Source organism: Phoenix dactylifera, mitochondrion (genome assembly GCF_009389715.1).
Source record: "Phoenix dactylifera mitochondrion, complete genome".
NCBI lineage: Eukaryota > Viridiplantae > Streptophyta > Magnoliopsida > Arecales > Arecaceae > Phoenix > Phoenix dactylifera.
The window spans coordinates 442,501-453,969 of record NC_016740.1 but is presented as its reverse complement, the minus strand read 5'-3'; the positions used below and the strand labels follow the sequence as shown (position 1 = coordinate 453,969).

At 47.2% G+C, this 11,469-nt stretch overlaps 2 protein-coding genes across 2 annotated transcripts.

Moving 5' to 3' along the window:
- Nucleotides 1-2,635: 2,635 nt before the first annotated feature.
- nad5 (NADH dehydrogenase subunit 5) lies at nucleotides 2,636-4,126 on the top strand (one part of a trans-spliced gene, as the record gives it). Coding sequence (YP_005090389.1) covers nucleotides 2,636-3,031; nucleotides 3,977-4,126 — 546 coding nt within the window.
- Nucleotides 4,127-5,385: 1,259 nt separating this feature from the next.
- cox2 (cytochrome c oxidase subunit 2) lies at nucleotides 5,386-9,050 on the top strand. The gene is made up of 3 exons: nucleotides 5,386-5,775; nucleotides 7,065-7,379; nucleotides 8,976-9,050. The coding sequence occupies exons 1-3, from the start codon at nucleotides 5,386-5,388 to the stop codon at nucleotides 9,048-9,050; spliced, it is 780 nt and encodes a 259-aa protein (YP_005090388.1).
- Nucleotides 9,051-11,469: the final 2,419 nt, after the last annotated feature.

Genomic DNA, 11,469 nt, shown 5'->3' with positions numbered 1-11,469 from the left:
TACACTAATCAGTAAGATTGATGAAGTCGCAATTAATGCAAAAACAGCTAATTGGAAAGCAATAGTCATGTTTGTAATCCTCCAAGCTACCAACAAATGAACTATACCATTTGATCCCTCGCTTAGTCAAAATTGTAATAAAATGCATCATGGAGGGATTTGACATGAATCAATTGATTCGGTAAAATTAATTACCACTCTATTCGGACATGGAGTCGAGGGAAGTTTAGTATTTTCTTCACAAACAAACATACTGGATCATGCATATATACTATGCATATAGTATACAGATAGATACATCGAAATATGAATTCGCATCTGGGATGTTTCTACGGATAGTTAGTGTATCATCTAATATGGTCATGTTCTATTCGTAGGAATAAATGTTCTATTCGTAAGAATAAAATAGAGATTACCTCTGGGAGAGATGGCCGAGTGGTTGATAGCTCCGGTCTTGAAAACCGGTATAGTTCTGAACAACGAACTATCGAGGGTTCGAATCCCTCTCTCTCCTTTTGTTATATTGTAAGTGGATAGAACGTTTTCCTAAAGATTATTTATTTATATATATAAATATAAATAAATAAATAAATAAATATATAATCTTTATGCGGCATCTAGATGTATCGTTCGTTCTTGGCTTCTGCATGAATTTACTCACGACTCCAACAACATAGGCAATGTCGGGTCGTGTGATGGTTATATACACGTTAGTTACTCCCAACCATGCTGCTGAACTGAGACAATCTTCAATGAACTCGCCGTCCTCTGAAGTGAGTCTATGCCTCTGTTCTATAGGAGACTCACAAGGCGGCCTACAATGTTGAGACATGTATTTGTTTGAAAATTTTTTTTTATGTTTAGGGATTTTTTTTTATATATTGTTCCATTGTATACTTGTCGTACTGTCAATAGAGTACGCTTTTATTTACCCTTAAGATCCCTCTTTTTGGTAAGTAATGAATCTTCTCCCTCTGAACTCTGTTTTTTCTTCACATGGTATCAGAGCGATGATCGAACCCGGCCAGAATTATCTGCCGGATTGTTTCATCTTATCGCCGGAAAGCTGGTGGTCCTTCTCCCTAACCCTAATCGGGTCTTTCTCTTCTCTCTCACAGCTCTCTCTCTGTCTCGCGTGCAGCTCGTCGTCAGTCCGTCTCTCGCTCTCGCGCGCTCGCAGTCCGATGGTAGCCCATCAGCATTCCTCGCGGATTGGTCTACTGTTGAGTGAGAACCAGGGCGTTGAATCTCTTTTGCACTTTGATGTGAAAACATTATAGTACAAGTTGGATTGGATTTGACAACTACACTAAACCTATTGCTCGCCCCTTAGTGACTCCTTTCGTAAACTTCAGTCGTCTGAGCTCGTTTCGTAAACAAAACTCGCTTCTTTCTGGCGACACTCTTCTGGCGACTAGCTTCTCCAGTGGGTGGCTTGGTAAGCAAGCTACCTTCAGCATCGGTCAAATCCCTTAATAGGTCGGAATGGTGGGGAAGGGGGCCCTCCCTACTTCAATGGAAAAAGGGGAATCGCCGTTTCACAGCCGCCCCTCTACAAAATTTTGACCTATCTTTTCGCCTAACATGATCACGAACGAAGACAGAGAATTGCGTAGATAGGAGGAGGAAACGAACCAACCCGGGGCCCCCAACCAAAGGGGAATGAAATGGAGAAATGATCGGAACGATTGAGGAAAGAAAGAGAATGGTGGCCCCTTTCGCCCAGGGGACATCGTAGGAGAACAATATCGGGGACAGGCTTCGAAGGTTCTTCCATATTTAGATATAGAGATAGATTCTGATAGAGATCTAGATCTTTCTATAGATAGATGGACCCATTGAGAAATTTCTATTGATCCGGTTTCAAGATCGATGAACAAGAGAGATCCCAAAATATCCATGTGAAAAAAAAAGAGATGAATAGATAGGGCTGAGCCGATAGCTGGGCTGGGTACGATGATGGGCGAGAGAGGGAAAAAAACCTTCGGGATGGATCGGGAAAAGTGACCTCCGGCTCAGCCCACGACTTCCTTCCCTTCGCGTAGCTCAGGTGACTCCGTTCCTTTTTCTTTAATGGAATTAATTCGCCCGACCACGACGAATCCTGCCCTCCTGTCTTTCTTTCTCATTGGACCACTGCCTGGGACGCCCCTATGCCTATGAATTCAATGATTTAAGGGCCCCGGGAGGAAACTTCGGAAAGAAACCCTACTGGTTGGTCTGGTTGTCCCCCCGGCGGTGGCCGGGCGGGCCTCGGTTCAATCTTGCCGATTCCACCTAGACATGGCTCAATAGAAGGGGTAAGGTCAAGTGTTCTTAAAAGAAAACTCTCAGTGAACTTCGGAGCACGGTCTTCCGTTAGGTCCTTTACGGACGACGAAAGCCTCTTGGCTATACTCTACTGTTCGCCTCCGGCGGTTCTTTCCTTTTGGCTCGGCGGAGCTGAGCTGGGTTCCATTGCACTCTGTAGGAAGTCCACGCAGCAAACCGAGGCCCTGCGTGCGCCGTACCGCCGACGAATAATAGGTACCCTCACCCCAGGCAGAGTTTGTGAGCCGTGTAATAGGCGACCATTTCGCGCGGTTCGGGGGGCACTTGAATAAGCCGCCGGCGCCCGGCTGCGTCTTTACCCCTATCCAATTTTTGGGCCAATTCCCCCTTCGTACTACCAAAAAATGAGATTCTTGCCGAATCCGAGTTTGCTGCTCCAACCATTACAAAACTAATACCTATTCTGTTTAGTACTTCAGGTGCTTCTCTAGCGTATAATGTAAATCCCGTAGCGGATCAATTCCAACGAGCCTTTCAAACTAGTACTTTTTGTAATCGACTCTATTGCTTCTTCAATAAACGCTGGTTCTTCGATCAAGTTTTGAATGACTTTCTAGTCAGATCGTTCCTGCGTTTCGGATATTCAGTCTCATTCGAAGCTTTAGACAAGGGTGCTATTGAGATATTGGGCCCTTATGGTATCTCGTACACATTCCGACGATTGGCCGAGCGAATAAGTCAACTTCAAAGTGGATCTGTTGTGCGAAGAGTGCGTTATGAACCGTGGCCGCCTGCCTGCTTTGGTTGGTGGGGGCGGCTCCTCCGTTGTGGGTAAACGGGAAACCCGACTCTACGAACCCGAGGAAAGGCTGCACAGCTTCCGTAAGGGCGTTAAGACCGGAGCTTTTTGTAGTGCTAGCAGGAATGCAAGTGAATGAATCCCATCCCCTAGCGAGCTTTAAAATAAGCGAGGGAAACAGCCCTTATTGAAGTAGGGCGCGCTACGGCAACACAGGACTTACGGGGTGGGGGCTTGCTGTCTACTTCGCGAGCCTTCACTGCCCCGTTCTGTAACTTCCCTTCTTTCGTCCGTCCACGAGGCAGTCAAAAGAAAGAGAGAAAGGGGCGGCTATAACGCAGGAGTCGTGGCGGTTGTATGCCACGAGGTCCCTATAGACAAGGGGACAAGTGAATCATCGCTTTTGGGCGCAGGCAGCCCTCTACCATCCATCCCATTGCATTCCTCTCGTAGAGTACTGTACCGTCTCAGACCAGATACATCTATGGAAAGAAAGGATTTCTTATATAAGAATCTTCATTTTGATATTGATAGGGATCCCCATTCATTCCGTTATTCCCGTAACTATGGATTGATTGTCCCTACCTAACTACATGGTAGTGGTCTAGGGAGCGCAATTGCTAGAGCACGGGAGAATGAAGAGTAATGATTTAAGCAAGAGCAGCCGGACGGACTACTATAGTGAGTCTAGTGACTACTAAAGTCTTTTATTTCTTTGTAGTTAAGTAATATTGTTTGGTATAGCAGCCTTTCCGAGCGAGCCTCTGGGATCTCCTGTAAACCCCCATGATGATGTGGTAAAGGGAGGATATTAGGGGAAGCAGTGAGTGGAGATTCCCCTGCAGAGAGCCGGATGAGGGGAGACCCTCACGTCCGGTTCGGAGGGCGGGGATATCCCGACCCTACTATCATTATGCCTTTGCAATGTTACTTGGTTCAACTCCATTTGTGACCTTTTCTCGTATGTGGGACTCTCTATCTTCTTGGGTAGATTCTAGATCGTCTTTCATTTGGATAGTGAGTAGTTTTCTTAATAATAAGTCAAGTCAAGAATAATAATCGAACTGGAGGAGCTTGCCAGGACGGCTTGGTAAGCAAGCTACCAGTTATGTAGGCGCCAACTCCCAGTTTTTTCTCTTCTTTCTTTTTGAGTTTAGTGACAGTTCATCAAAAATTGTCCAAGATTACTAGATCGAGCACGCGCATTTTTATAGTCCAAGAGCTGGTTGTCTCCTCTTCTTAATGTCTACAGTGAGTCAAATCTTTTGTACCCTTGCCTCTAAATCCGGCACTACATAACAATTGAATAAAAGAAGAAAATCCCGCATGCATAAAGGCGAAAGGAGTATCTAAAAAGCTTCGTCGCAAGAGACGAAGCGAGACTAATCGATTGCGAGAGAGCATCGAGTGGTTTACTTGAAGCAGCGAGTGAACGAGTGGACCGTGGCGAGTGGGCCGGGATTTTTTTAGGTCGCGAGCCGTATCGGAAAAAGAAAAATGTATTGCGAGACAGCGAATGAGACAGCATCCGAGTCTCGCTTAGTCGTGAGCGCTCACCGGGCGGACCGAGTTGGTAAAGACACACAGGTTCCGAAGGAACGAGCCGTGAAGGTAGGTTCGCGAGCAATCATCATACGAAAACGAACCAACTACAACTTCGTCCGGCGGAACCACTTGCGCTTATTGCGGGAGATCCAGGAAGCTACCTAAATGGAGAGCCCACGCCTGCAGGGTGGTTGGTTCGCCTCGTTAGGGAAGAAAGATGCGCATGAAGAAGCGGCTCTTTGATAAAGCAGATGCGGATGCGCTAAGGATGGATGAAGCAAAGATAGATCTGCTATGCGCTTCTTGCTGGGGTCGGGTCAACTGTCATTGGTCGAACAAAGTCGTCTTCAACGCTCTGAGGCCATACAGAACGGACCCACGCCTACACGCAGTAGCTCTATGGCTATATAGGCGCAATAGGGCGCTAGCGCGATCGCGTGATAGGCGCTAGCGAATCAACAAGACTTTGAATTAGTAGTCGCGGTACGTATCGGCCGGAACGAGCCATTCAGTAGTACGTAGTCGCGAGCTTTAATTGAAGTAAGTAGGGGGGGATAACGGCCGTAGTCGCTAGCGAATCTACGTAGTAGTTGTCTTTTCCATTCGAGATTGGGTGGGTGTTCAGTCTACCGCAAATGTGAAAGCTATCGAAAAGAATGCGCATTGCATGCCATTCTCCCATCAGACTTTAGTTGGAAAAACCAAGGCCAAGTCTCTATAAGTCTCCTTTTTCTTTTCGGGAGCAGAGCAGTCACAGAATGGAAATGAAAATGATTGAAGTATTTTTAGAATGGCGATTCCTCACAATCGCTCCTTGTGATGCTGCGGAACCATGGCAATTAGGATCTCAAGACGCAGCAACACCTATTATGCAAGGAATCATTGACTTACATCACGATATCTTTTTCTTCCTCATTCTGATTTTTGTTTTCGTATCACGGATGTTGGTTCGCGCTTTATGGCATTTCCACGAGCAAAAAAATCCAATCCCGCAAAGGATTGTTCATGGAACGACTATCGAGATTATTCGGACCATATTTCCAAGTATCATCCCGATGTTCATTGCTATACCATCGTTTGCTCTGTTATACTCAATGGACGAGGTAGTAGTAGATCCAGCCATTACTATAAAAGCTATTGGACATCAATGGTATCGGAGTGCGCCTCTTAACGAGGGTGATTTAAGTGCAACGAAATGTACCGGTGGTTCGCGAAGCATCTGGCTTACCGGTAATCTCCCATTCCCGTCGTCGAGAGACTAACTATAAGAACTATAGCATGCCAGAAACGGGGAGTTGAGGTGGTTAGACCTATACCCCGAAATGCTCCCAGCATAGGAGCCTATGGTTCCATTCTTGTTGTTGCTGGAGGTACACATACCTCTTCTCGGTGTGGAGCGATATACGAAAAATAGATGCTAAGCCTGCAATGTCTGATAACGGCGCTGAAGTTTTGAATCTATCGGCACCACAGCAGTGGCAGACAACTTTGGACCTAACGGCCGGCCCCGTTACCTTTCGGAATGGGGGATCCCCGTTGGCAACAACCACGGTAGTAGTTGCGGAACTACTGGGCCAAGAGAGGACAACCTGTTGTTCCTGCTCCTCTTTCTTCGCTTCGGGGACGGAGGTCCTACGGTAGGTAACAGCACGCACAAGCACTTGACCGAAGGGGACCAGCGCTTCTACTCCTCCACCGAGGAGCCGTTCGCAGCGAGAAGCAAGGGATGTCGTGAACGGTGGGAGGTCAAAGAAAGAGAATTGACCTATTCATAGAGTGATCCTATGATCTATATAGAGGATATATACTATGTCTTTATTTATATAAATAAATATAAGGGTGACTCAATCAATTGGGGGTGGGACCTGCTGGCATAATGCACGCTGGAACGTGGGAATTCGAGGTCTCATGAACGACTTTTTTTTTCGTGGACAAACTTTCCGGTCAGGCCTATGGATGGATCCTTTTAGATCTACGGGCCGGCCGTTCACATGAGCATAGGGAATCTATACTCGAGCGTTCGACTTGGCCCCTGACAGGATAGGTGAGGAATCACTCTTGATCTGATCTATTGGGGCCTACAACTTCGCCGAGCCGACTAGCATCCCTTTCCACTGCGCATTTTTCAAACAAAGAAGACGACTATAGGATCGAATTCGCTTTCCGTGGTGAACTGGTCGTCCCATACCTTCTTCGTGTCTCATGTGTGTGGAACCAGGTCTTTTTCGGTTCCAGCTTAACTGAAGTAGGTAGGGCTGGGCGAGAAACGGTCCCCTGTTGCCTATTAGTAAGCGGGCCTTCGATTCCACCGGGGTCTTACGGTCTCTGAGAGGGGGGAGAACTACCTAACTAAAGAAGAATAGTGCTCTTTATAAGAGTAGGCGTGGAGAGCTTTTTGCGGGGAAACTTGCAAGTCAAGTTTGGGGGGAGGCGGGCGTCGACCCAACCTTATGAGTATTCGGACTATAACAGTTCCGATGAACAGTCACTCACTTTTGACAGTTATACGATTCCAGAAGATGATCCAGAATTGGGTCAATCACGTTTATTAGAAGTTGACAATAGAGTGGTTGTACCAGCCAAAACTCATCTACGTATGATTGTAACACCTGCTGATGTACCTCATAGTTGGGCTGTACCTTCCTCAGGTGTCAAATGTGATGCTGTACCTGGTCGTTCAAATCAGACCTCCATTTTGGTACAACGAGAAGGAGTTTACTATGGTCAGTGCAGTGAGATTCGTGGAACTAATCATGCCTTTACGCGTGCGCCCGGATACATAGGCCGACTGCTGAGCCCACTCTGGCTCAGCCGCACCACCCGGGGTCGGGGTGCGAGCCACCCGAGAAGCAAGCTATTACAGCGAGCGGCTGGAGCAGTAGGGAGCCGAGGAGCAAGGCAGTAGATAAGATAGAAGAAGGGGCCAGGCTCCCGGTAGAGCAGGGGAGACGGTTAGGATAACGAACTTGAAACGCGGAGCCCGAGCGGCCGGCGAGCGAGTGGTTAGTGGCAAATAGCGCCCTAGTTGATGGCATTCCTCTCTGCGGCTGGCACTCGAGGAACCACGGGACACTCCATACAGAGCAAGCAAGTCTTAGGGATGAGACGCCCGCGCAAGGACCTCAATTCTCATTAGGAGGTCGAACCAAGGACCTATAGAAGTCGGGGCTACCCCGTCCCCATGGCAACGCAACAGTGTCCTGAGGGAGGAGTTTAGAGGCCTTATAGTAGCACGGACCTCTTTTTCTTTCATTCTAGGTCATGCGAAGGGGGCCAGTCCAAGATCGTACAGTTATTCTTAAAAGACAACAGACGCTCTCAACGGCTAGGCGCCACTCTCTTTCTGAGTTATTTCAGCTTCTTCATTCTTTCGTGCCGCGGTGAACGAAAAAAAAAAAGAGGGCCGTCTCAGCGGAAGGAGAAGGACCTGCTACGGCAGAGACTACTTATCCTCTTCTTGTTCCTAGCCGTCTGTTACAAGTCCGGGAAGCCTGGAATCATCAAGATGAGGGATCCCTCAAAATAGAGAAGGGCGGGCAGGGCTTCCGCAAGAGCCTCCCCCCTCTTCCCGGTCAATATAGATGGGAAGGAGACCGACATAATCAGCCTCTTCTTATGTATGTACACCTTTGTTTCAGGGTGGGGCCGCCCTCCCTCCTGCTAATCCGGCAATTTTCGAACCTTTCTTTCCCACCCTTCCATAAAGGACTTTCAAATTCTTGCGATTCCCGGCCCGGCGCTCTGCGTGGTTATGTACATGTTCCGACTCGCCGGTCATTATAGATCTAGTGGCATGGCGAGGCGAAGGGGGGAAGCAAGTACTTCGCTTCGTAGACTCGACTAGTCGCTTCTGGCGAAGCTTAACGAAGGCCGACCACTACATAGAGACAACTACCAGTCATGAGCGATAGCGAAGCCCAGAGAGGCGCAGGGCAGAATCGAAGAGCTTAGTGTGAAACGCTCAGGAAAGGAGCGGAGAAGGGGTTGTGCGCCCTCCGCCCCTTCGGTTTGGGGTGGACATCTGAAAAAAAAAGGGGGCGCGCCAAAGCAACTAAGTACTAGCGCCCCAAAACGCACTGTCGAAGCCTACGCTTGCTGCTCCCTTTCTCGCTTCCGAGAGGCGAAGGGATTGGATTTCACCTATGATCAGATCAGTGGGCAACCAATTCGTGTTGTTCTTGTTGACGTTGACTTTCAAGCTCATTTTTTAGTAGGCCGGGATTTTCGGAGCTGCTCCCAGCTCACACTATGGTGGCGGAGGTGCCGCCGTGAAGATCTAGGAGTGTGAGCAGTACGAGCTGAAAGGCTCTCATACTGTTTGGAGGGCAGGGGGCATAGATGCCAAACCTGACCCCTATCTATCGTCGTAGAAGCTGTTCCTTTGAAAGATTATGGTTCTCGGGTATCCAATCAATTCATCCTCCAAACCAACTAAACTGGGGAGGCGGAAATGAAATTGTAGGGTGAGGGAAGGGGGAAGCTCCAGGAAGGCTTCGCTCGCTCGCTCAATTCGCTCTAACGCTCGTTTACGAGTGGAGTGATACAGCCCTTATTGAAGTAGGGCGAGGCCTTACTACACGAGCTCGTAAGTCAAGCACGGAACGAGCCTTGTCTACGAAGCTTCGCTTCCTCGTCTTGCTTGCTTCTGGCGAAGCTTAACGCACTATAACATAGGCATTCTGGTATGGTAGGAAGACTCCTTTTAAGGCTGACCACTACATAGGAGCGATAGCGAAGCCAAGCCGTCAAAAGGCGAGCAGCCCTTATAGCAATAGCAAACGGCCTACTTATAGCCCTTTTTTTTTTCTTATTTTGTTTAGGCGCCCCTTCTTAGTAAATTAGGGCTTCGCCCTTGGAGCTCGATTTCGACGGGGCCTATCTTCTTCTTTAGAAGTACCTCGCCCGTTATACGATGAAAAGCCGTTCAGTAAGCTCTCGATAGCCATTTGCTAGTTGGACTTATGACTCTCCCCGGCGGGCGGATAGAAATTACGGAGGGTAGCTTGCCGGCAAAGGACATGTATGGTAGATATGAATATTTATTTCAGAGTCTAACTTAGTTAGATGAGTGTCATTATTGTTAGGTAATGTACCTACAAAGAGGACTATTACCAGAGCCATCTTGGTATTACAGTCCAAGATATGGGACTGATGCATCTAGATAGCGTCGATCTCAAGATCATATTTTGATGGTTGAGAGAGTAGGGAGCGGTTCACTAGTGGAGGCATGGGATGATCTAATCATTAAAAAGTGGAGTATTCGCCAAAGAGCTCTGTTAGAAAGGAGTAACGAGAGAAGTTGGGTGGAGCATGAGATTAAGATAGGTGTGGCTTTGGTTCTTAGATAAGAGCCAGGGCTTTTAAGTAGATATTGTCATAGGCAAAATGTTCAGTAGCCCTAATTAAATTTTTGACTTTGTAGTTCAAATTGCGCGGAGGACCGGTAGGATGAAGACTTAGGTGTAGATCTGGCCTAAACAAAAAGAAAATCAAAAAAAATAAAATGTTCACTATATAGTTATATAGTTATATATATATATATAACTATATATACGAACGATAATAAAAAATTCTAAGCGATTCTTAATTATTCCCCCCCTTTTTTTTTGATCGAACGAATAGGGCCCAACAATGAACGCTTCAATATTCAAGGAACGAAGCCCCCCACCAACCGCTACCATGGTGCTCCCAACCTTGACTACTAGCCTATTAGACATTTCATTTAGCTAGCCTATATCTCAATTTAAAAGAACCATTTCCAGTTCCTACTTTAAAGCTTGGCGCATTCCTCCCTTTTCATTTCTATATTGATGGATTGACAGATTCCGCCAAAGACGATTCACTTCCTGACAAACTGAGTCCACTCTGTGACAAGATTTCAGCCTAGCTCAAAGATCTCAGTTTGCACTAGAAACCGATTTCTCTTAATTTAGGAAAACCCGATGGAACGCGGTCTCATCACAACACCTGAAGAGCTCGCTCAATGCTTCTCTGGGGCATAAGGAACTGGAGCAAGCCCTACTTGCTGAACTGTATTCGACCCTTCGTAATCAGGATCCCTTCTTTCGTCCGTCCACGACGTCCTCTATCCACACATAGAAAGCTTCCCCTCTTCCACACCCTACAAGGAAGTGCTGCCCTTCATACCCTATGCTCTGTTGCACACTTCCCCCCTACCTATGATCTAATTACTTTTTCGTTGAAACAAATTACATAACATTTACAATCTGACAACAGAAGGCCTGGCATAGTCACAGCTAAGATCCTCTCTTGGGTAGGGCTCCTGGGTTTTCTTATCTAGGCTGCTCCAACTCTTTCCCATAGAACGTGATACGGGGTACCTTATTGCTTAGTCTGGCTTTTTTTATGGAAGCTTTAACACGGCTGGACGAGCGGCTGGCCCGCCGGTCAGGTAGTGATACCGCTATTAAAGAAGGAGATCTTGTACTTATAGTTTTTTTTGGAGAAGCTCACCATCAACAAATTTCCTATCGAGCTTGGTTCTCTTTCAATGCTGAGTTCTAGCGTATTCGACATGGTTGTGTGCTACAAGGTCCCCATCAAGGCTTTAACAAAAACATAGATATATGGATTCGAAGCAGCTATCAAGTTGGCAGGCTTTGTATCCATCCTTGGGAAGCGCTCCCTTCATTCCAATTTCTTCCGGCTTTTCGACACCAGGCGGAGGAAAGTAGTAAAACCAGCCCTGCTTGATCTAACCCTCGTAAGTGAAGGGCGAGGCGACAGCGGCTTTGGTAGCATCCAGGCAAGAACCAGTTGTTTCAACCTAAACCCGCCCACCACCCTGTTCCGCTTAGCCTCATGGGATTTCTTTGAGAATGACGTTCAGTAGC